Consider the following 25,079-nt stretch of genomic DNA (forward strand, 5'->3'; position numbering starts at 1 on the left):
AGTGAGGCTGCATAGAACATATTGTAAGTTAAAAAAAAGAAGAATATTTTTTAAGCCTGTATTTAATTAATTGTATTGCTCAGAAAGCCAGACTAGTTCCGTGTCGCAATAAATTCGGTTTGACGGTTATTAACACACTTTTCTTTTTTGCATTGACTAGTAGCATATTATTCTAAGGTGACAAGTTTTTATGTGACATAATCTATTTGGCTGCATTTACCGTATTGTTTTCAGCAAGTGCCGATGAGCACACAGGGGCTTAGCACTGTGAATGGGTAAATGTTGCAATCCTCCTGAAATGTGAGGGGGGATAGAAATCAGCTATTTTAAATACAACCTACTTCTCCCAATAGGATCAACAGGTGTCGGATTTAAGAGGCAGAACAGGAGAAAGCGCAAGACGACTGGCGAGACAATAAATGAAAACTCCATTGAGGAAGTAAGTGCAAGGTTCCCGACAAGAGACCAACGAAGCATATTGAAAAAAGATTACAGCGCAGTCCTTGAGATAAAACAGAGGATTGTAGCCTCCCAGCGTACAGCACCTTGTCTCTGTGAAGGCGACCTGCCCATGTTTCATCCCCATGCAACAACATTAGTGTCAGGGCCGTTCCAGCTAACCTCGCTCCCCGATGGCCCGAGACGCGTCAAAGAGGGCCGGCGCAGGAGAACGGATGGCCGCTGGCCCTCGAGCCCCTCACTCACTCCCTAACTTGCTCACATTAAAGCGCGCTCTAATCACTGCGGGGACTTGGCCAATGATGTGCTTATCAAACGGCATATTTCAAAAAGGCATCTTAAAAGGCCTGGGGGCCAAGAGGCAATAAGAGCACATTTGTATGTGGATGAAAGGGAAAAGTGGAGACAGACCTTGCATCAGAATATGGAGAAGGGGGGATCATTAGCATCTTACGCGCTAGCAAAGAGGAGAGGAAAAGAAGAGGGAGAGTGGTGTTACTGGGATGGGATGGGACGGCTGAGGGAGAGAGAGTGGTACTTTTAGTCCCCGCTCTTCCTTTTTTTTGTATTACACAGTTCCCAAAAAGAATAAGAGAACAAATACATTTTTGAACAAAGGCTTCGCTCTTGATGTGGAAGCCCATTGGGGGGCGCGAGGTGGCTCCGCCGCGGCTTGCAAAAAACGAACTGATCCACGACGCAACTTTTTCTCCCCGATCAGAACAGGCTGAGCGTGAGGATGAGCCGTCAATCATAGGACGAGCACAATGACGGCCAACACGCTTCGCTCACGTACTTGATGTGCTGGCCGGCCGTCCTCCGAGGGGTTCACTAATGGACTGTGACACATCAGGCCCCCAGCTGTAACGCGCACCAGTTGAAATGTTTGTCTCTTCACATGAAAAAAGGCTGAAAGGAAACTCAGCCTGTTGTCTTCACAAAGAGCGACCTGCTGCTAAAGCGGCAGAATGGCGCTTTAGCGGCAGCCGGAGACCGAAATAATTCCATAAACAAAGAAGGAAGCGACACATTTCTGCATTTGAAGCAAGCCACATAATGACGATTCAAATCTGGCTATGAATGCCGATGTGCTTCAAGTTTATATCAAAGGGCTAAGCCGAAATAGATCCAAACATGCTATGAATGATCTTTTATCAGACAACACTTTTCCACTGGTAAAACATTATTCTCACTTTGTTCCTGTGCGCGAAAACACAATATTTACAATGGCACTGATAAAGTTGAAGGGCTATAAAATTCTTAGTTTCGAGGAAACATATGCACTAAAGTCATATTTAAACCCAGTGTTCAAACATGACATTAGCAAAACCTCATCAAATATTCTTCAACTTCAACTTGGTGATTAACTCTATGTTTTTTTTTAATTATTATTATTTTTCTGATTGTTATGCATGGTCTGTTCTGGATTCTCACCAAAATATGGAAGAAGTAATAATAAAAGGAAGTAGTTTGACCGTTAAAAAAATAAATACATAAAAATGTATCAGGTTTTAAGTTAACTATTCCTTCATTGGAGTTGTGATTATATTTTTGAAGAAATCACAATAAGACTGCAGGACATACAAAAATAAATACCATGGATGAATGGAAGCATAAAGTAAATTAAATGCTAACAAAAATGTTGGCTAGGGCTAATACCACAAAAGTTTTCCCCCACAGCAAAAGTAGCTTATGAATCCATTCACCCAAAAGTAAACCCACACACAGGAACATCCAAACTTGCACAGATTCAATTCAACCCAGGCACAGCACTAGCTTACCGCTCCATGGGATATCATTTTTGTCATCTTGCAACGACATCAGTATGAGCTCAAGGAGAGTATTTGTAGCTTCAGTTTAAGCAGTTGGAAACTACAGCGTTAATCTCTAAAAACTATGAATCCATGACTGCAAAAAAATCTAGAGCGTACTATTTACGCTCCGGAAAATTTACATTTATCTGACCATAGGTCTTAGTTAAGTCAAAGGCCAACAGCAGAGTATTTAAGAAATAAATAACACTCTCAGCACCACTGAATGTGTTTTTCATTGAAGAAAAAATGGTGGCAACACACAAAAGTCACTCACCACCATATTGCTAAAATCAATCTGTAATAGCGTGTGTTGCTGCGTAACCCTAAAGGGCCAAGAGGCTTATTACAAAGCGCAAAATCATGCTAACGCCACATGGCCAAATTTCAACAGCAATGCAAAACTGCCAGTGTGTATCTCCATCTGAGTGTACACGCTTACACAGACGCACACGTGCTGATACAAATCCGCGGAACAGATCCGACCCAATTTAGAGAGTCAATTTGGGATCAGGAGACCAATTATCCTAATTATTTCCCACTTACAGCCATCAGTGACTTGTTTTTCTGCTTCTAATTTAGCTGTGTTTGCATTTGTGACTACTTTTAGTTTGATGTCACAATGCTAAATTCTTCCAAAATATGAAGTAAAAAAAAAGTCTATTTTTTGCCCCGTTTAGGGAAGTAGAGTATCATGGTTAGGTGATGAACTCCGTTAGGTTATGAACTTTGAGGCGACAGGATGTAACCAGCTACATACATGAGAGAAAAGAAGAAGAGAGAAAGCCAGTGAAAATATAACCATCTCAGCATAGTCACTTTAAAATATCCTCATTTACTGCCAAAAACATTTTCTAACAGCGTGCAGGGATTTTTTTTTTTTTTTTTTTTGTGGAGTAGGATTATGTTGCTGCAAGGCGGGCGTGTAGAATGTATGCAACAGTTTGGGGGCATCCAGAGTGAATCTTCAAATCTTAAATGAAACAGAGTTGTAGATAAGCTGAAGAATATCTTGGAGAGTAAAGTTGGATGAATGGAGATAAAAAGCTCAGTGTTCATAGGCATGAGAGTCATGCATTACTCTTATCGCTGATTGGAGACCAGCGAACTGCCATCATGCTGAGCAAATGTATTCTTTGATTCAAGCGAGAAAATCCCATGCTGTGTTTAAATAAAGGAATGTAATGCAACCTATGGATGTGTTAGAAAACATATTGGTCTAAATAATGAATCACCAAAACAAATAAATATATATATTCACATTTTTATTTATATTTAAATTCTGGGAGGATATCTTTTACACCAAATATCCCATTGGCAGTTAAGCGCATTCATTGTGTTCAGAAGCCAGGAACAGTCACTTGTTTCAACAAACACAAATACAAAATAAAGAAAACCACAAAATAATGAACTGCATGTATCGAACATACAAAAGAATCCCATGCCTACTCAGTAGGTAACGTCAACATTCCGGCTCTTGAAGTTGTGGATATTTACACTTATAAAAATAGACTTTAAAATGTTCTCTCTTTTTTTTTTGCTTACATTCGAATTAAATGAAGCAGTGCCCTCGTCCCCTTTTCTTCCCTTCGAGTGTGACTTACATTCTGTAACAAAAATATTCCCTCAGTCCTTAAGGCGAGATGCAGCGCATCGTCTCTCGCGTTCGCAGCCGATTCACATCAGCAAGGCTTCACAAAAGGCACCAAATAACGGGAGTGTTTGTCCTTTTTCTGTTTTTGCTTTTTTTTTTTTTTTGCAGGAAGGAAATGCTCTTTTCTTTTCTCCACTCAACAATATGTCACATGTGAGAAAGAGAGGAAAAAGAGTACCAGTGGATGATATTTACAAACAGAAACTAACATCACTCCTACTCATGCTTGAATACGTAAGTGCTTTTTTTTTTTTTTGTCTTTTTCCAAATAAAACGTATCACAGCAGCGTCACTACATAATAGAGAAAGTATGTAGAAAATGTGGCCCTGCTCACTTCAAATAATACAATGCAAATATGCAAATCATTGTTCACATCAATAATATCAAAGAATGAGAAGAACGAAACATGGCACGTGTACAATATACATATGGTAGCTTATGTATATCAGTCATTGTCTCTTGTACTGTACTTTATGCATGCCTACAAGGGGCGGACGTGTTTGAGCACTGCAGCTGCTGACAATCTGCACTTTTTCTCTCTTTTATTTTGTGTGTACCTGATAAAGAAGAGCCAACAGTGCTGGATCCAAATCTTTTTGTTCAGTCCTTTATGCATTTGAAGTGCTGCATTTGTTTGTCGGAGCTGAGGCAGAGAGGAAGAAAAACCTTGCCCAGTCCTTGACATGTTGTGTCCTTTTCTCTCTTGTGGATCAATCTCAGGATTGACCCAACACTGCGCAGAGAGCAGTCACAAAAGTGCTTCTTTTTTTATTATCTGGGGGGGGGGACAGTCTTTAGAGTTTTTAGATGCTGCCGCGCCTCCTTTCGAAAGCGATCTTAGCAGATCTCGATTGTCCTTGGGGAGAGGGTGGTCTGCAGGTCTGATAGTGGAGTTGGCACAGGGGAGCTGTAGAGGTTGGAGGCGATTGAAGAAGGGAAGGGAGAGCCCACCTGGGACTGGAAGGTGCTCGACATGGACACTGATGGGTATGTGGTGGCGATAGAGGGAGACGGATAGGATGTGTGAGCTGGAGAGGAGTAGCAGGAGGTGACAGGAGACGGGTAAGAAGACACCGGGGAGGGGTACGAAGCGATGGGCGAAGGATAGCTGGAGGCAGGCGAAGCGGCCGACACGGGCGCCGTCACGGGCGTCGCCCCCGCTTTCTCTGCCTTCTTATCCTTCTGCCGCAGGTGGATCTTAGTGTGCCTCTTCCTCTCGTCGCTGCGAGCGAACTTGCGTCCGCAGATGTCGCAGGCGAAGGGCTTCTCGCCCGTGTGCGTGCGGATGTGCGTCGTCAGGTGGTCGCTGCGGCTGAAGTTGCGCATGCAGATGCGGCACTGGAATGGCTTCTGGCCCGTGTGGATGCGAATGTGGCGAGTCAGCTCGTCGGAGCGAGAGAAGCGGCGGTCGCAGGTCTCCACCGGGCAGGCGTAGGGTCTCTCGTGTGGGGGGGTTTTGCTGGGTCGGGTGGGGTACTTGCGCATGCGGCTGGGTTTGATTAGCTGAGATTGATAGACACTTTTTAGGTCTTGAGAGCCCGTCTGGGTGGCGAAGGCTTTGATGGTAGACAGAGGGGTGAGAGAGGGCTGGCTGGACTGACTCTGGAATGGTTTTTGGTCAGGAGGCACCAGGCTGATCTCTCCCTGTTGCTGTGGGAACAGGTAGTCAGGAATCATGGGCACGGGGAAGCTGGTGCTGCAGGTTTTACTATTAGGGTAAGCAGGGGGAGGGTACTGGGCGCCTCCATTGGAACTGCTGAAGGCTTGGCCCTGGTCCGGAAAGATATCTGAGTTGGGGTTGGAGTAGGTCGGAGCTGCCGAGTAGATGGGGTTAGGCTCGTTGTGGTGAATGGATGACGTGAGGCTGGAGCTGTGCGACGAGGAGGAGGTAGATGAGGGCGAAGACGAGGAAGTCGGGGCGGATGAAGATGAGGACGAGGAGTTTTGCGAGTTGGCAGACAAAGTGCTCGAGCTGGCAGGAATGTTGCCCATCAGACCGGTGAACAGGCCCAAAATAGGCTCCGCCCAGAGGCTGTTGCTGCAGGTGGTGGCCGTTTCGAGAGTGAAGCGTCCCGTGTAGGAGATGGGGGGCAGTCTTGGGGTGGAGTACGTCTGCTCCCCAACTGTCTTTTCACAGTTGAAGGGGATGTCGGGGAGTGTATCTGCCAGGAGAAAAACACAGCATTATTCAAAGTGTCATAGGTGACAGGTCCAAGGTGTACCTAACCATCACAGACTCTATAATCACTCTCAAATCATCTTTCATTTCATTCACTGCTAATCCCACTGTCAATATTTTTGTCCTCCTCTTTGGCACAGATGACACACACACTTGTACAAAATGCAAATTTCCTTGAGCCAATCACAGCCTGAAGCTGATTGGTTACGGTAACTGCAGTTCAACTGGTTTTTGGAATGCAATTTCAATGGGACAATTAATCAAGTGGTAACACTGAAGTGAACTGACAATTAATTGGCATCAAGTCGGAGAGTTACTTTTCTGTCACTTAATCTGTCCAATAGTTGTAATAACGTAATGACAAAAAAATAAATCTAAAGCAACTGTAACCAGAAAATCACATATACATATATACAAGTATTACTAATATTATATATTTTTTAATTAATGTATAATTATTATTATTATAAAGTTGATCAAAGTCATTTTCTAAACACTAAAAAAAAAGAAGATGTTCAACATAAACAGAACAATTCCGATGTAGAAGCTCAGCTAACCGATGATATTACACGGAGAATTTAAACAAGCACCCCTCTTACCCCCAGCAAGGTGGTCGTACTGCTCCCCTGGCTCCCCGGAGCCAAAGCCGGCACCTTCAGGCGCGGAAGCTGTGAGGAAGGGTGTCCCCGCAGAGCTCAGCATCATCACCTCCTCCAGCTTGGGGTAGTTATCCATGGGAGAGTGAGGGAAGTTCAGAGGCTCCGAGATCTGCAGGGCTGGGAGGAGCATCTCGGTCTTGGCTGCAGCCATCCTCTTCTGGAGCGCTTGCAGGGCTGAAGCTGGAGCCTGGAGCCCGGCGGCCGGAGGAGCGTGCAGAGCGGCTGACTGCTGCACGCTGACTGAGCGCAGGGAAGAAGTCACAGAAGATGCTGTGCTCAGCCTCGTTTCTCGCTTCTCGCGCTCCACTTGTCCTTTTTGTTTTCCTTCTCTGTCAGAGATGAGTAAAAGATCCACTTGTCTTTTTTTTTGCTTTTAGAGAAAATCCAAAGTCTCCTTTCTACTCATTTGTAAAAATGAATAAACAAATTGCTTGTTTGTTTTTTACATATATAATAATAATGAAGAAAAAAAAGCTTTTCCAGTCAGGTATTAACCCTCTTGGATGTAATGTTGTTTGCTGACTTTTGTACTTTTGGTGCGATGTTCTGTTTGGGAGTTCTATGTGTTTCTTTATCTGCTCTAATGGTTGCTCTTGTGGGCTCTCAGGGCTGTCTCTGAGCGGAAAGGTTTCCCGCAGCATTTAAACCCTCTCTCTGTGACGTAGATGTCCATATTTGGGGAGGAGGAAGCCCATATTTAGTCACTGCGGTGGAGGACACATGACGCCGACGGGAGGGAAAAGAAGAGCGCGCAGAGACTTGATTTTAAAGCTCCAGCAGTAAATTGCGAAGACAACGCGGCACTTCGTTCAATGTATTGTAATTGTAATATTGTAAAAAAAAAATCTCCGGAAGACAGCGGTGTAACTCTCGCTCTTTCCACGGTCTGCTATAGATTTCATTTGGATTTCCCATCTGTGAGACAGGCTGCGCAGCTGCCGGAAAGCCCCGCTCCACCGCGCCTTATAAGGTCATGACCACATAAGGACTGGCTCCGGTGGGGTTCCAGTTGCCTGCCCTTATTTGGGACTTCCTGAGGCGGCGCTGTTTTGGCACGGAGGGAAGCTGGAGAGTAAAATTATGGCCAGAATGCTCAATAAATCATGTCAGCAGCACAGTCTCGGCTCTTGTGATTTACTTTCATTTAAAGCTCCATTCATTGGGTGAGACTAATGCACTTTGTGTGAATGTGAAGGAGAAAATGCATATTCGGCAACATTTAAATATAGATAGATAGATAGATAGATAGATAGATAGATAGATAGATAGATAGATAGATAGATAGATAGATAGACTGACAGACTATTATCTATTTTAGCAGCTTCATCATCTCTCTGTTCTCTGAGAGGATGCTGACAAGAGAGGAGGGACCGCCGGACAGACGTGTGTCCCCTGCTCAAGATCGGGGCCATCTGTCTGCCACTCAGCAGCCTAATGTGCCTTGTCAACAACGCAGCGCTTAGCTGCGAGGGTGCCTGCGGGAAGCCATGCTCCTCCTCCAGCTGCAGATCCAGTGTCGGGCATACAGCAATTCGGCTCCACGATGAGGAAATCAGTGTGTTCCCTTTGCTGGCGAATGGTTTTATTTTATATGTATGAAAGCTTACTGGGAAGTGTGACAGAAGAATGATTTGTAAATTTTCATTTAAGAATGCACACTATTCACACAGGTCACAACTTAATACGAACTCCTACTGCTGCTAGGCACAGTGCATTCAAAAAAGTGGATGAAATATTTACACACCCATATTCAAATTGCTAGGGGATGTAAAAAATAAATAAATAAAAAACAATAGCCCAAGATAGTTCAATTCAAAAGCTTTTGAACCTTAAATGTGACATGTCAGATGCATGTACAATTCAATTTAAAAAAAAGAAAAAAAAATAGAGATTTTTTTCGGTATTAAGTGGTTGCAGTGTGCACCCTGTTTCAAAACTGGATATGTGGCCGTGTTCAGAATTAACCAATCAAATTCAGACTCATGTTAAATGGGAGCCGACCTGCCACCATAAAGTGCCTCTGATTGACCACAAATGAAGCTCAGCTTTTGTAGTAGGCTTTTACGGATCACAACTTGCAGCACAAGTTATGGTCTGCAGAGAGTTACAGTAGAAGGGAGATGAGGGGTGCGAAAGATTTCAGCCAAATCCCCAATTATAAAAGGGTAAGCACATTGGTGGTTTATTTTTTACTATTGTAAAGGTTAGAGATCAAATTAATGATGGAAAAACGTATTACTTACTTAAACAAATTATTTATTTTGGTCCCTTTTTCTTTTTATCACAAAAACTTGGTATTTAAACAAGGAGTGTGTAGACTTATTTTTATTTTTTTTATAGCTACTGCAGGTAGGCATAAATCTTTGAAATCCAGTGAGGGAAAATTGATTAACCAAAACTAAACATCATTGTATTTTACTTTATATTGAATCTCTTTAAGTTATATTCCAGAACATAATATTTTCATGATCACCTTGTGTCTCATCAAATCTTCTCTCTCTGTTTACTTCTGTCACATACAGTATTAATGATAATTTGGATTGGAGGCTCACCAAATCCGAAATAAGTCGAGGGCGTAGCTGGAAAATGTGTAATGCAGTTTATTTGTGTGGTGACTTCTTGATGATGGAGCTGAGCCTCAGTGAAACTGGAGTCCAATTTTTATTTTTGCACAAGAGGAGAGACACTTCTCTTCAAATGTTGGAAGTTTGGGATGGAAAAAGCACAAGTCAAGACCTGATGATGGTGAGTTACACAACACAACGCCTCCTGCGTAGGGGAGGTGATGACACAAAACCCAAACTCCCGCCTGCATCTTCTACTGTGTTTGGCCGTAAGGTACTGAGGTCATTATATTTGTGGCGCAGCGAAGAGGATGGAGTGCCGAGAGCAGATGAAAGAAGTCATCATTTGATGACACTGTAATAAAATCAAGATGGGGGGGAAACTGTGGGAAAAGCAATAAAGTAATAAAGATGATAAACAGTTGACAGTGCTTGTCTGGGCCTCTCTTTACTCTGATGCATGAAGGTGAAGACGAACGCTGGGAGGGCAACGTCGAAGAAATCTGTATATGTCGGGATAGAAATGCTCATTGTAATTTTGCGTGTGGATTCAAGACAGCTGGTTCATATCTGCCTATGTGTTCCAATTGCTGCCCACACAATTAAGTCAGGGGAGTTGTCAACTGATGAAACCAGACAGGCTCTCCCATTACCGTATCCACAAGACACGCCCCTCATCACACGTGCACGTATACCTCACACACAAATGCTCTAATCACTTGCTATGTGTCACAATACAATATATAGTGGAACCTCTACATGTAATGGAAAGCCAATTACGTCTTTTGGCATTCAAGCAAAATTTGGGAGCAACATAAACTCAGCATTAAAAGCATGACATCACCTGAGAGCTCAGAATAACCTCAGTGAATAATTGCATGTGGGTGTGTTCATTTGTTTGTCTTTTTATGGATTAATTGCGACACATTTCAGGTTCAGCCTCAATGTGGATTGTTAGCAGAAGAAGGTGGGAAAGTAATTTACAAATTGTATGTTATTAACAGTGATTTATGAGGGTTTTTTCTCAAGTGTATAACATCACAAATGTTGAAATGTTACTTAAAACATTGCCTGTAAGTTAATAAAGATGTTATGATGTCCTTATTATTTTCCTATTTACTCCATTTCCTTTAGCAAAAATTGTATTCAACCTTAAATCTTCCTCAGTCCAAGGGCACTATTTTCATAGACTCGCATAAAGTAGGTCTAAGTGGCGGCGCAGGTGGTGTAATGTGGTTTTGGTGAATTTCAGCGCTCCGTGTGGTGGATGTCAACGTATGTTTTTCGAACTGTGAATATGATAACAGCATGGGACAATCCCTCTGAATCAATGTAGAAATCAATCAATCCATCCATCCATCCATCCATTTTCTTAACCGCTTAGTCCTCACAAGGGTCGCGGGGGGGCGCTGGAGCCTATCCCAGCTGGCTTCGGGCAGCAGGCGGGGTACACCCTGAACTGGTTGCCAGCCAATCGCAGGGCACACAGAGACGAACAACCACACAGAGACTTGGGGGGTACAAGGTGCTCCAATTGTCCAAGTAATATGCACGGCCAACGACGTCACCTGCAAGGGGTGTTCTTGAACCCAGCGAGTCAATATCTGCTTCTTCAATGTCAAGCACTGTGTATGCCTCAACCGCCCTAATTTTAAGGAGAAAGAGGGGAGCCACTTCGATTGTCAGGGAGTCGGCTGCGTTCCATCTGACAACGGCCCAGAATGGCGAACTTTTGCAAAGCTAGGTAATGTTGAGTTCTTGTCAGGGTTAATTCAAGGTCACAACGTTCGCTAAAAGTTCGCCTAATGTTTTAAAGAGGAAGTCAATCTTCAACATTTCTTGACAATAATATGTTATATGTGACCTCACTAGTCTAAACATGACATTCTGATTAATATTACATGTATGGAATATGAGTTATGCAAAAAATCCAGCCGTTTTTGTCCGTCTCAGGGGGCAGCCATTTTGTGACTTGTTTTCGACTGAAGATGACATCACAGCTGCTCAGGGCTCAGTGACCAATCACAGCTCACCTGTTTCTGAAGCTGAGCTGTGATTGGTTGTTACCTGAGAATTGAGCAACTGTGATGTCATTTTTACTCGATAGCAAGTGGCAAAATGGTTGCCTTCTGATATTGATCAAAACTGCTGGATTTTGCTGCTTAACTCATATTCCACTAACACAATATTAACCAAAATACCGTATTTAGACTAGTGGGACTGCATAGAAAATATTTTATATTGAATAAATACATATATATATACTTTTGGGTTGACTTCCCCTTTAATAGTTTTTCTTGTCGCAATGCTGGACCCAAAAATAGATACCCATGAGTGAAAAAAAAGAAACTAAAGCGAGAGGGAGAATCCCAGAACCCACGTAGACTCCATGGCATCTAATGTCATTTTTTGTGCTGTTAGCTGGGAGACAGACAGACAACTCCCCCGATAATCCTCATCATATCTCGTCGCCTCTTGCTCCGTCCCCACACAAACTGGCGTATCCCCTTCCATTAGCATACAGGTGAGCTGCAGCTTTTTGTGCCAAAATTGGACACCAACTACATTTCTTCAAGCTTGAACTTTATACAACAGCAGGAGGAAGGGATGCAGAGAGACGGAAAGTGTCTGGACCTTGTTGTTGGGGAGCACAGAAAGCATTTGTGGCAAAATTGGATGGAGGTGGAGAGTGGCGAAATTTAAGAGGATAAATTTAATAAGGATCCGGTGTTGGTGGCTGTGCGACACACCGGGGGAGTTGATAATTAAATAGCAGAGACCTGATTGTTTTGGCTTGAGTGATAGGCTGAATATTAGCCGCAGAGTGGAGAGCAGAGGCGCAGGGAACATTATCAAGATGTAATTTCTCAGCCTGCTTTTTAAATGACGCCGGCAAGGCTGCGCCGTCTGACCTTTTATCACGGCGACTTACCATTAGCCAAACGGAGGTAGTTGTCTGGGACCCGGAGGTTTCCAGGGGCCCCCAAACATCTCATAAAAAAACTATTAATTAAGTTTTCTTTTATTAAAAGCAATTATTGAAACTTGCTGGTGCGGTTTGTGAGTAGTGTTAGCTCAGTGAAGTAGAAAATAGTAGAAAGTGAGCCGATGATGATTTATTTTTTAAAATCAAAACTTTGAATGTACGTAACTGACAACAGCAAGAGCCACATGCTATTATAGCGGAGACAAATGACACCTTTCATCACGATGACGTAATAAAGAGGTCAAAATGCTAAACTATATAAAATGTTTATTAATATTCTTATCAATACATTGAACCTTGTTTATTGTGGAGAATACATTCAAGACCCACTCACAACAGGTAGCCTACAAATATGTAATATACTGTACAACACCATATACAACTTTTTGATATATACAGTATGCAGTTTTAGCCCAATCACATGCTTAAAACACTTTTCAATGGGTTAAAAAAAAATATTCCATAGCATCTGATCTCACTCTTGCTGTAAATAAACTGGCAACTATATTTAACATCACATTGAGGAAACAAAAAGATAAATAAATAAAAGTTAACGCAAGCTTGCTTCAAGCTAATTATTTTTTCACTTAGTGAAAGTATACTGTGAAGCTGATACATAAAAGGTGATTAAACATTTTATATTTAAACACCTACAGGTTTAGCCCGTCCGCAATTGTAAGAAAGTTGGCAAACTTGATTTGCATCCTCATTTATAACACACTTTAATAATGCACGGCAAGATACCTTTATTTATATAACGCATTTCATTCACAAAAACTTTCCTTGACAAAAAATGACTCAACGTGTACAGTGCAGGAAAAATATTTTGGAAAATTGATTTATAAAATGCTTTAAAAGACTTCAATCACAAATATGGGAAGAAAACAAAACTAGATTTGAAACCATTCACACCTGTGGCTGCCTTCGCTTCTATTGGCAGGTTATCTCATTTGTGTGCAGCATAACAGCTAAATGCTGCTTCACCATGTTGTCCATAAATTCTTGTATAGTTCAGAAAGGATCTTTGTGCAGTTTGTCACTTTTTTACTCACGACTGCCACCTCTGGCCCAAAGCGTAACTGCAGCATCTGTGTCAGGCTCGTTCATGGTGCGCGTGCAAATACGTGCACGATCTTAAAGCGACGCCACAGTTGACAAAGGACGACATGACTTTAAACGAGGTAAGAAAAACTCTGCCCCTCCCCTTCCCAAAGAAAGTGTGGAGTGTGCAGGGTCCGCACACTCTAAACAGCACATTGCACCTTTAAGGAGTGTTTGCACTGTAAAACTAGATTTTATTTCTTAACTTCAACTGTATATTTTTTTAAATAAACAACTGAACATTGAATGCTAACATTATGCTAACTGTTAAAATTCGCATTGACAGTGTTTTTATGAGCCTCAACAACAGCAGCAATACATGCCTCTTCTTTTTCTCGCTATTCTTCCTCGTCAACGTGGTACTACACTGAAGTTGTGCAAACCCTGAATTTGAATTTGCCTGTACACTGTAAAAACCCATAAATTATCATTTACACATCTGCAATTTAGCAAGAAACCCATAATATAGTTAAACTCACATGAAATCATAAATTGTCCAACTGCACCCATTACGTCACAATACAATGCAGAGTATAACATCACGCCACCTGTTGCTTCCCTCAAGCAGACCCAAGTGAGGAATGCGGGCCTGAAGTGAACCGCCACATGATTATACTTTGAAAGATCACAAGGTTTGTCTTTTACTGCAGGAGTTGACCCGCACTTGCTTCAGGCCGCACTGATGTTTGAAAAACGATCTGCTCGCACTTCACAGTCACCGCAGGCCTGCCGCTTCCCAAAGGTTGTGGAGGTGGACCGGTGTCAGCGTATCAGACAAAAACAGGACCCCGGCGTCAAATAGCTTCTCGATCTGCTTATCAGCCGCTTGATGCGTCCCCGAGGTGGTCTGTGACAGAGAAACAATCACGAAACGCATCACAAAGCCCACACAAATGTAACTGACCGCATCCCCAATGAGAGGTGAGTCACCGAGCCAAAGGCCTGTTTGTTTGACGCTTGCGAACAAAAGAGCTGACCTCTGACCTTTTCAGCTCCCCGTGAGTCACCGGTAGTGCACTTAAAACACGGGGATTCCCTATTTGGTGTCTGGTACAGTCACTGTGCCACAACAGGAAATAGTTTGTTTGCTCTCTCTAAACAAACAGGTCAACTAAATATCATCCACCTTCAGAGAGACATTGCGTGCATTAATTTATTTTTTATTTTTTTTACTTATCTCAAAATTGTGAGTCAAGTGAATGATTTTTAATTAAGCTACTTAATTGTGCCTAATCAATAGAGGCATCACGTCTATAAATAGTGAAGAAGAAAAAAACAAATTTGCAAATAATATTTGGAACATGAATATAGTAGTAAATATGTCCGTACAAAAAAAAATTGAAAAATAGATCACAGTAAGTCTCATTCATTTTCGTAACTCATTATTTTCTTTTATATTCATTTGACATTGAAAAGGATCTGAAACATTTTGAAATATCAAATGTGTCTTTTAAACAAAAAACATGATTCAACCTCTTCATCTCAGCAGAGCTTTCTCGGAAATCCTTGACTTTTCCGGGAAATATGTCATTTTTGTTTGCATTTGTGACAAATCAGGAATCCTGCCTAATACGATGATTTTTGTTCAATGTGCTTGCCCTGAAATAAACTTACAGTTGCACAATAGCCTGTTTCACATCCTCATTGGATCTGTGTAATCATTGTTTGGCTTATTTGTTCCTCATTGCATTTCTAAAATGGCATTCAGGCGTCAGCTTGCATTATTAAAATATTTTCTTTTTTTCTTTTTTCTTTTTCTGAGATCTCTTGCATGCTGTTTCCTGGCATGTCAATGTCCTGACACACTCATATTGTATTTTATTTTGTCAGAATTTTCTCACTTTTATTTGCTTGGTACAATGCTGGCCAATCGGACAGCTGGCTTGTCCAGCCTCTTCAGCTAATTGCTCATCAGCCTCTTCAGACAAGAGGACATGCAGTCCCCCCACCTCTTTTTTTTTGTAAGAAGTGTGTACCACTTTTCTCACTGGTGACGACTTTATGTATCTATTCAATGCTTCATTGTGACTATTGTATATGGAGTGACTTAATTAAGTAAAAAATGACTTTTTAAAACTTTGAAGTGCAATTAATATTCAAGCCACTTGTCTAAGTACAAATACAAATTGCTATTTTTTTCAATGAATCAAATATGTACAACTTTGTTTTTATAAACACAGATAATAAAAAAAATAAAATAAAAAAAATAAAAAATCAGTTAATCATTGTTTAACTTTCAGTCCCACCGGTGTGCTACTAGAAGACACATTTTGGATAAAATGTTTGTGTTTTTTGCTATTCAGTGAGTGTCCTTAAAAATATGTATATTTATTATTTGTCACCATACATACATACCGGGTACACCAAAAAATATGCCATACTTTTTCAGATCAGGTAGACTATAGGTTTGGTTCGTGACATATTGACTTATTAGACTGTGCAGAAAGCAGAATGTAGTAAATGTAATCTAAACAAAATAACTGTGTTCTCCATATTCCATTCCCATTGTCTCACAGAGTCACTATCCATACTGTACATATTGTACCTACACACAATGCACAGATGCCACCAGGGATTTGGAAACGCAGTCTCATTTGGGCTTTTCTATGCCAAGGCCACAAATTGAAAATGCAATTCTCCTCCTGTTCCTGTCAATCGTGGTCCCTTAGAATCATCATCACTGACAAACACACAATCATACATACTGTATGTACACATCCATGTAAAAATGTCATGTCCAGACTGTTCCGCTTAAAGCTGTGTTCCAAAATCTTTCCTCAGACAAAGCACCCATTTTTTACAGCACATTAGAAACACAACCAAACAATAACGTCACAGAGAAGTATGAATACTGAGATTATGATGATTTTGTTTCAATGAACCAACAAATGTACTTATAAAGTCTTGTATTTTTTAACCATCATCACTTATCTCCTTATGGCGACCCTGGTGGTTAGTATCACAACAAAAGTGTAAATGGTCATAAAACTGGACAGTCTAACAGCTTCCAGAACGTACAGTATATCAAATTGAACAAGTCGATTCTATGTAAAAAACCAAAGTAGTTGAAGTCACACTTCTTAGCTAGCTGTTGTGCACAAGCTTTTCCTGGGTTCAATCTACTTTTAAGTCAGAGCAAAAGTCCTCCTTGTGGCCGCAACTGATGAGAAAAGTTTGCTTTGAGGTGAGCGTGAGCGTGATAGTCAAAATTGCGCTGGAGGTAGACTTCACTCTGCGGCATGGGAGGAAAAAGCATGCAAGGTAGATAAATGGATAAAGAGGCAAGGAGTGGCAAGAAGAAATGACGGAGAAGAGATTTTGACAGATTGAAAGCGAAAGTGACTTCCGCTGGCTTGTTGACAGGTGGGCCTCAGGGCAGCTAAGACAGCTCGATTGAGGTAAGCCTCTCTTCCACCCTCCTCACCCTCTTTTACCCCTGCACCTTTTCACCTCACCTCCACCACAGCTGGAAACTGTGGCTGTGGGATAGCCTACAGGGCTGAGGAGACAGGTCTCCATCAGAAAGCTCCAGAAGCCTTAACTATCATATGATAATCATTTAAGCAAGAGTGCCGTGTGCCAGCAACCATGACAGGTGACGAGGCGCACAAATACAATGACAGACTAGATAACACAAACATGGTGGAAGAAACAAGCAACGAAGGGAGCAATATGTGAAAAGCTGACATTTTACAGAATATTTCTCAGTAGCATTTGGGGCTACTGTGTTGTAAACTTTTTTTTTTCTTTTAGCAGGTAGACCGTTTTCCTCCAAAGATTCCAGTTCCCACACAATAGCGGTCAACAATTCTAAATTGTAACTCCGGAATATTGTTTTTATATATTATATTATATATATATATATATATATATATATATATATATAACACAATCTCACAATATATATCAATAATCATGTACATTATAAAATTAACCTACAGCTGTCACTTTCTGTAGGTGTAAAAAGCAGGACTGAAGAGGATTTGAGGTTCAAAATTCCTCAGCAAAAACAAAGCTTATCTGTAATACCTGTACTTTCTGTTTTTATTCTCTTCCTTAGTCAAATTTAGTGTCAAACTAAATAATGTACCACCATCTAGTGGTCGACAGTGGAATTACACCCAAAATAAACTACCGGCAATGCAAAATAGTTACAAAATATACAAAAAGACAAACCCAGAGCACGCCTTGAGACGAAAAGAACAACTCCACACAGGAGTGCAGAGATTTCGAACCCAGGAACTCTCAACTGTGAGGCAGAAGTGCAAACACGACTGGCTGCCCTAATTGTATCATACTGTCTACTTCAGAGATGGAGAGAGGGAGACATGTGGCCCACGATGAGTGGCCTCTTGATTATTAAAAATAAATTAAGAAAAGTTTTTTGGGGGGGTGGGGGGTAATGTTTGTGCTTATTGTAGGTTTATCAGTGTTTAGATTTTTTTTTTTCATTACAAAAAAGTTTATATGATAAAATAATCACAAAGCATTTCATTGGGAATCAATTATACATGGATTTTACCTCTTCGCAGACCAGCATGTATTTTGTCTATATTTTAAACTGAATTTATCATACATCTGGTTGGGAAGTGTGCAATAATGAAAAATTGTGGCCCCTCTATCATTTAAGATGCCCATTCCTGGTCTTATATGTACAATGTATTAAGTAATTCAATATGTATAATAATAATGTTTATTAGGCAAAATCACAACCACTGTGAGGCATGGTGTAATTTTCATTGTAACCAAATTTAGTTTCCTTTCCACTACGTTTAACATAATCGGATACTACGACTGTCACCTCCCATCAGTTATAATCTGTCTATAATCTTGTTCTTTTGAGTAACCTGGAAAACCAAAACGTGGAAAAGTTCATGAAACCATTTACGTAGTGAAATGGATATAGCTGGCTTTTTTTCCGTTATCATCAAATGAGGACTAATAAATGTTCCGCAAAAGGAGACTACACGATTCAGACAAAATGCACGCATTCACCTTAATGGGAGAAACGTGACAGGTGAGCAGTGTTTACATTAAAGCAGGGTGAGAGTTCAGATAAGCCAGGGGAATAGTTTTCTGCCTACGCCGGCGGCAGACGGACTAATGAATTTCTGTAAAGTGCGCCGCAAATAAAAATAAAGACACACAGAGGAGGTTTGCGTGCTGATGATTGTTGGGTGATGCTGACAAGTACAAAAGAGTTAGGACGGCGTTGAGACTTGCAGTAGTGTACACTTTGTAAAAGACAGTTGCAGTATGGACTCACAAGCATGTGTACTAGTTTGATTACAGTGCATAAAAGCATTTTTTTTTAATAGAGTAGGTAAAATAACTAAACAGAGTGGTACCTTCAGATAAAAGCGACACTAAACATTAAACAAAGAGACTGACACATTGTGTATTTGAAAACAAACGCACATTGTTTGTTAGCGTTTAGCTAGGAGAAGTCTCCTAGCTAAACGCTAAACGCTAGCCTGAACGCTAACAAACAATCCAAAACGCCATCGACAGGGTAACAAATAGCAACTAGAGACATGGTGTTTCAATCCTTTCAGCAACAGTTATTTGAACTCAAGAAATATAAAATAAGTATTATGGTTATACTCATTTTTGAACATGTATATCATGTTTATGTTATCACCAATGATTGGCTGTATGGGCAGTGTTTTACTTATCTCTTGTTCCTTTCATTTGAGGTTTACTTTGGATGTACCGGTTTCTTAGTTTGAATTGTTTTCTCTCTCTCTCTCAGTGTATTTACAATACAGTTATTCCCTGTTATTTTATACATGTTCAAAATAAATCAGTATATTACTGAAAGAGGATTTAAGATCCACTTTTTGTTTAGTTATGAAAGTGGTCTCAGAACAAAAATGTGAATGTTTGATCTTTATGAGTGCTCGCTCTAAACTTCAACCTTCTTTGATGTTTTGGTAGAAAAAAAAGAAAACTATGTTTGGGACTTTTAGAATTTGTAGTGCCAAATTACTGTAAATATTTCCATGGCAAGAGCACAAACCTCTTTCAACTGCTACTAAACATCCATCTATGGTCTACAACACTCATTGGGGTCATGGGTGAGCTAAATAATTTTTTTAAATGCCATCCAGATCCATACTAAAACAAAATGTCATGTTATTTTTTATTGGAAGCATTATTTCTATTTTAAAGGGATACTTGATTCATTGAGCCATTTTCAGCAGTAAAAAGTAAATATTTTATCCAGAATGAATTTAATAAATTAATTATTTTTCATGAACAATTAATGCATTTTTTTCCACTTGCTGTCGACTGAAGATGACATCACCTGTGTTGAGGGCGTAGGTAACGACCAATCATGGCTCAGTTTGCTGACCAAACACAGAAAACAGGTGAGACATGATTGGTCGTTACCTACTTCCTCAGCACTGGTGATGTCATCTTCAGTCGACAGCTGGTGGAAAAAAATATTTTTTAAATGTATTAATTGTACATGAAAATTGATCAAATACTCAATGAGTCAAGTATCCCTTTAAACTTTTTTTTTCACTTTAAGAGGATAAGATCAAATTTACATACGTACTGTTTGACTCTTGTCTGCTTCCTCTTTGTGCTTCTAACATAAGTCAGCTATCTACTTTCAACTTGTATTATTGATCAGCCTTGGTGGAGGTCTGCACTCGAGTGCTCTTGTTTTGGAGTACACCACTATAAGGTTGATTCCGGGTCAGAAGTTGATGAAAATAGTCCAGTTGGCATGTAATCCATGGAAACAAACTTTTTGAACAGTTAAAATATTTTCTCAAACACCTTTCTACAAGATCACGCACCCACTGTGATGGGCCTGTCACCTTATTAGCCTTTGTCTTACAAATCAAACAGCGCACACGCACGTGGCATATTGAACTACGATAGGATGATGTGCGGGCGCCACACACAACCTGGCAGTCTCTTGACTCTAATGCAGCTCACAATTAAAATAAATCTCCTGCTAAGTCCACACGCAGCCAAACAGCTCCATAGTAACAGCAGACAAATGTTTTCATGAGAATATTTGGGAATATGAATAGATGTAGTGTAATAATTGAGCTGAGGAGAGAACAGGCTCAAGTTGGGGAAAGAAATAGACTTGAGTTGAAAAGTCATGAACTTCCTTTTTGGGGGGGGTGGCTGTGGGATTGTGACAGTGTGTGTTCTCATTACGGGCGCACAGACAGCCCTCCGTGGCTCTCACTCGCGCTTTCCATCTATCTCTGCATTCCCAGACAGCTTTAGCAGTTCAAACCCTTGCACTGCGGCATTGTCACACACCATACTGGTTGCCATGGAGAAATAGTCCTCCGGTCTCCAAGGTATCCGAGTCTATTGTATTTGGCTTCTTTATTTAGATGAAAACATGCTTTGTTGGAAGCGAGCTACTTGTTTTGTGTGTTTTTTTTGTTTTTTTTCCTCCTCGCTGTTTCGTTTTCTTTCTTCTTCTTCCTCATGCATCAGTATAAAGTTGCATGATGTGTATTGTTTCATTCTTATCCTTTCCAGGAGTTTGACTGCACTCGTGTGTGTGTCAAGCTCGTCAGATGTTTTGTAGCAATTAATTTCAGGATGTCTGCATGTCATCATCTCGGGAGGGGGTTGTATAAAAGTCCCCCCCAACCCCTGCTTTGCCACAACCCTCACTAAGGCTTATAATTGCCTTCTATTACCAGGGCCGGGTGTCACTGTCACCGGGAGGCTCTCAACTAGCGACAGATGATGAATAAAAGTTTTCTTACTGCTTCTCATTTGGCAGAATACAGGTTACACATGTGCAGAGTGTGTATGGTAATTAAAAAAGGAACATTGCCTTCCAGCTCAGTGACCTTCCTTGTTGTATTATTAGAAAATGAAGTTGTTTTCTGTGAGAAAATGGCTCACGACAAACCACAAGCTCAAAGTGAGACACGTATAAAAGTTTTTTTTTTTTTTAAGTGCGGTTCTGAACTTTTCTGTGCCGTGACCTTCAACCCTGTTTATTTGCCTCGTCCCAGCTCTGCTCGCAGCTGTCAGCGGGCTGCTACCTCCGCAAACCACGAGCAGAGAAAACCAAACAGGAAGTGACATCACATCCTTTGCTCCGTGACGTCGTCGGTCTGAGTGGAAGCATAGATAGAGGGGAAGGAAGGAAAAAATAGAGACGCTGTCTCGTTCTGGGTTCAACTCTGAAAGTCTTGTTGTGGGCCAGACAAATAAACAGTTAGACAGACATGCGGCTTTTATCCACTGAACATTTTTTGGCACGTCGCAGCTAAAGTCTTTGACATTTGCTACACATTTCTCACACTGTGTTCCTTTGAAACAAGTCTGTCACACAATCCCATGTCCAGGAATCAAACAATAAAAACAGACACTCTTTATTTCAGCTTACATCTGACGCGTTTCATCATATGTATAAAATTGGATTGAAAAGTAGAAGGAGAGGCTTTGGAAAGTGTGACGCTGCGCTTTGTCAGCTGTGGGAGCGAGGCAGGGTGAGTTGTGCACAAACGTGCCGCGGCGTGATCTCCTGGTACGGAGGCCAAAAGACTGATTGGATGTGGGCGCTGATAAACGTGCCAAAACAGGCCCTGGTGGTAATTATGTTGACACGTTTCTCAGTGGTCCGCCTTTATTTTGCTCAGTGTCTGTCGTCATTCTGCTGCTGACCGGTCTGTCTGGGGTCTGTCGCTTTGTGGGCTGGCCTTATTATGACAACTGAAAACAAATAGAATAAAAGTACAGTACGTGTATATAAATATAACAAGCCTGGCTCATGTATGTATGTGTTGAAAGTGTAATTGAAGTGATGTTTGGAAGAGTGCTGTTGCAATGAAATGTTTCCCACACACATTTCTCACAGCATGTGTTGCTGTGATGACGATTGAGAACTACGTGTGGGAATTGCAGAGAAACTCATGACACCATATTATTACAATGATGCCAATAACAATCACACCATGTTGCAACTGATTATTTGATATTATGTAAGAAAATACATTTTAAAATAATGTGTGATACCACTTTTTTTTAGATACCAGTATCTCAACTCTTAAATAAATAAATACCCCCCCCCAAGAAAAAAAATAAGATAATTTTAAATAAAGACCTATACATACCAATGTAGCATTTTCGTAAAATTACATTAAATAAATGAGAGTAAACCAAAAGTAAATATAAAGTAAAAAAAAAAAAAAGTACTTATAAAACAACACATATAGTTCTATATTTTCATAATACCTTACACTGCATTATAGCATATGGTGAACAAAAAGTTTGTACCAGTTATGCATCGTTAACTTGTTAAACAAATCATGTTGGGATGAATTAGCTTAATTATTTGTTGCAGTGTTCCAGTTGTTTAGGGCAAAAAACGGAAAAAATCAACCGAAAGTAGGGTTGACTTTGCGAACGAAAAGGTGACACTTGAACGAGCAGTGCGGGTGGTGGTATGCATGGTGAGGAGAGTGCAAAGACAAGGTTGGGGTCTTGCCAGTGATTATGTTACTGATGAACACAGATTTTAATATTGTTATTTTTTTTAAGTTATTATTTTATTATTTTAATCATTACTATATATGATGCTGTGACCAGTAAATTTGTGAGAGGGTCAAAGGGAGCACCGGTGGCAAAGCAGATGTGCGATATGAATACAATTTGATTTGATTTGATTTGGCGTCTAATTTGTGGAGTAGAGTTTGTGAAGTTGATCTATATGGCTGAAATTAAGGATATTTGGATTTGATGCCAGTGTATTGCTAGTTTACCATAAGAGAGTTTGGTCAGAGTGAAAAGTAGTCGAACAAGTTGTTTTGTTTTCATTTGTCGTGCCAAGAAAAGGGAAGCAGATAAAAGCAGTCAGAGCTCGTGTGAAGGTGCTGATCCCAGTTCAGTTGAAAAGAAGCAATGTTAGGAGGAAGTGTGATATGAGAAATAGTCGCGGGGAGTTAGAAAAGAGATGTTGCTGTTAACAACCAAGCTGGCCTGCCACACTGTGCTATGTGTGAGTGTTGGGAATACAAAAAAAGAGCCATCCACACACAAACCTATAACACTCCTGGGAAGAACTGGGGATAAGGGGAAGCATGTGAGGTGGAGAGGATGGGGGGCCGTGCACAAGTGGCTGTAGGGAAGAGAGGCGCAGCCTGGAGTCGGTCCAGGGGAACTCCAAACTGCTGTTACCCAACAATGTTGTCTCTCTGCTGGAGCTACGAGGCGCACTGAGTGCTGGTGTCTTTACATGCACACACGCTCTCTCACACACACACACACACACACACACACACACACCCACACACTGCGTGGTAACTTGTGTCGCCATAGTAACACACTGACCCAGGCGTTGAAGTTAAAGCTGCTGAGCTCCGCTCTGAGTTGTCGGTTGGAGTAAACTTGTCTATTTTTAGAAGGTCCTTTGGCTCTTTTTCTACAAGTGACAACTAGAGGTAATCTGCTTTTTCCTAAGATGAACCCTGCCTACCTTTGTTAAACCAATCTGTTGATTGGTGGAAGCTAGTAGGACAGATCAAGGTTCTTGATAAAGAAGTAACTAATAATAAAAAAAGACAAATTTAATATTGTGTTAGCGGAATTTTATGCTATATAGCGAAACTTTAAGCAAGTCATTTTTATAGATTTTTAGTACACAAGCTACTCCGACAGCACCGAGATCTACTGGGAGAGAGACAGCGTAATTAACAGAAAGAAGAAGAGGCAGAGAAGGCCCCCAATAATGATCATATATTGTTTGTTTGTTTTTGTCACAGAAAGATTATTTGTCGTGAGTATTGTAACTTGCACAGTAAATTTTACTCAATTTGGTCCCACTCTAAATAGAATAAAATTTACACTTTTATTTAGCTTTTTAAACCATCACTCGAGAGTTGAGGAACAAACCCACAACTTCAGGTTGGGAGACAGCCAATCTACTCCCTGAGCCACACGGCTCCTATTATGTCTTAGTATATCGCTCATGTCAGCTGGAATCTTTGTAACTCCAAGACCAAAAACCTCTTGGATATAAGCAAACAATAGGAGTGGCATAGCTCGGGTGTTAGAGTGGCAGTCTACTAAGCAGAAGGTCGTGAGTTCATTCCTCAACCCTTTTGTAACTTTAATATATATATATATATATATTCAAACTAGTAAAATATTGTCAAAATCACTCCTTGCAAAATCCACTCAGAATTTCTGAGTAAAAAATCTTTAATATGTTTTTTCATGTGATAGACAAATTCTCTCATACACACTAAAATTACTAAGAGTACAATTTTCCCTGAATATTTTACTCTCTTCCAAGTGTAAATTTTACTCTATTTAGAGTGGGACCAAATAGACTCAGTTTAGAGTAAAATTTACTCTACAGAATTTACTGTGTGCTAATTTCCGTTAGCCCGTCTATGATGTTTCGAGTTATATGTTAGCATTAAGCTAGCAGACTTTTGTTTGTCAAAATTCTATGATTTGGATGACCACTCTCAGTGGTGTCCAAACTCTGTTACGGTCTGCCACGGAGCGGAGTTGAGTCTGTTGGTGTGTACAGTGGAGGACCCAAAATGCAGGGAGGCAGGAGAACCACAGCAGGAGTGCGGGCGAGACTGGCGTGCTTTATTTTACAGAAAATACTAACCAGGGTACTGGTTAATGCTAACTAAACAACAAACTGAAAAGATAC

General features: G+C 40.8%; 1 protein-coding gene across 1 annotated transcript; it reads right to left on the minus strand.

The window, feature by feature from the left end:
- Positions 1-3,520: 3,520 nt before the first annotated feature.
- Positions 3,521-7,365, minus strand: egr1 (early growth response 1). The gene is made up of 2 exons (XM_077578895.1): positions 6,704-7,365; positions 3,521-6,087 (listed from the first exon to the last, which is right to left on the minus strand). The coding sequence occupies exons 1-2, from the start codon at positions 6,912-6,914 to the stop codon at positions 4,763-4,765; spliced, it is 1,536 nt and encodes a 511-aa protein (XP_077435021.1). The 5' UTR covers positions 6,915-7,365; the 3' UTR covers positions 3,521-4,762.
- Positions 7,366-25,079: the final 17,714 nt, after the last annotated feature.

This window comes from Vanacampus margaritifer, chromosome 10, assembly GCF_051991255.1.
Source record: "Vanacampus margaritifer isolate UIUO_Vmar chromosome 10, RoL_Vmar_1.0, whole genome shotgun sequence".
Taxonomy (NCBI): domain Eukaryota; kingdom Metazoa; phylum Chordata; class Actinopteri; order Syngnathiformes; family Syngnathidae; genus Vanacampus; species Vanacampus margaritifer.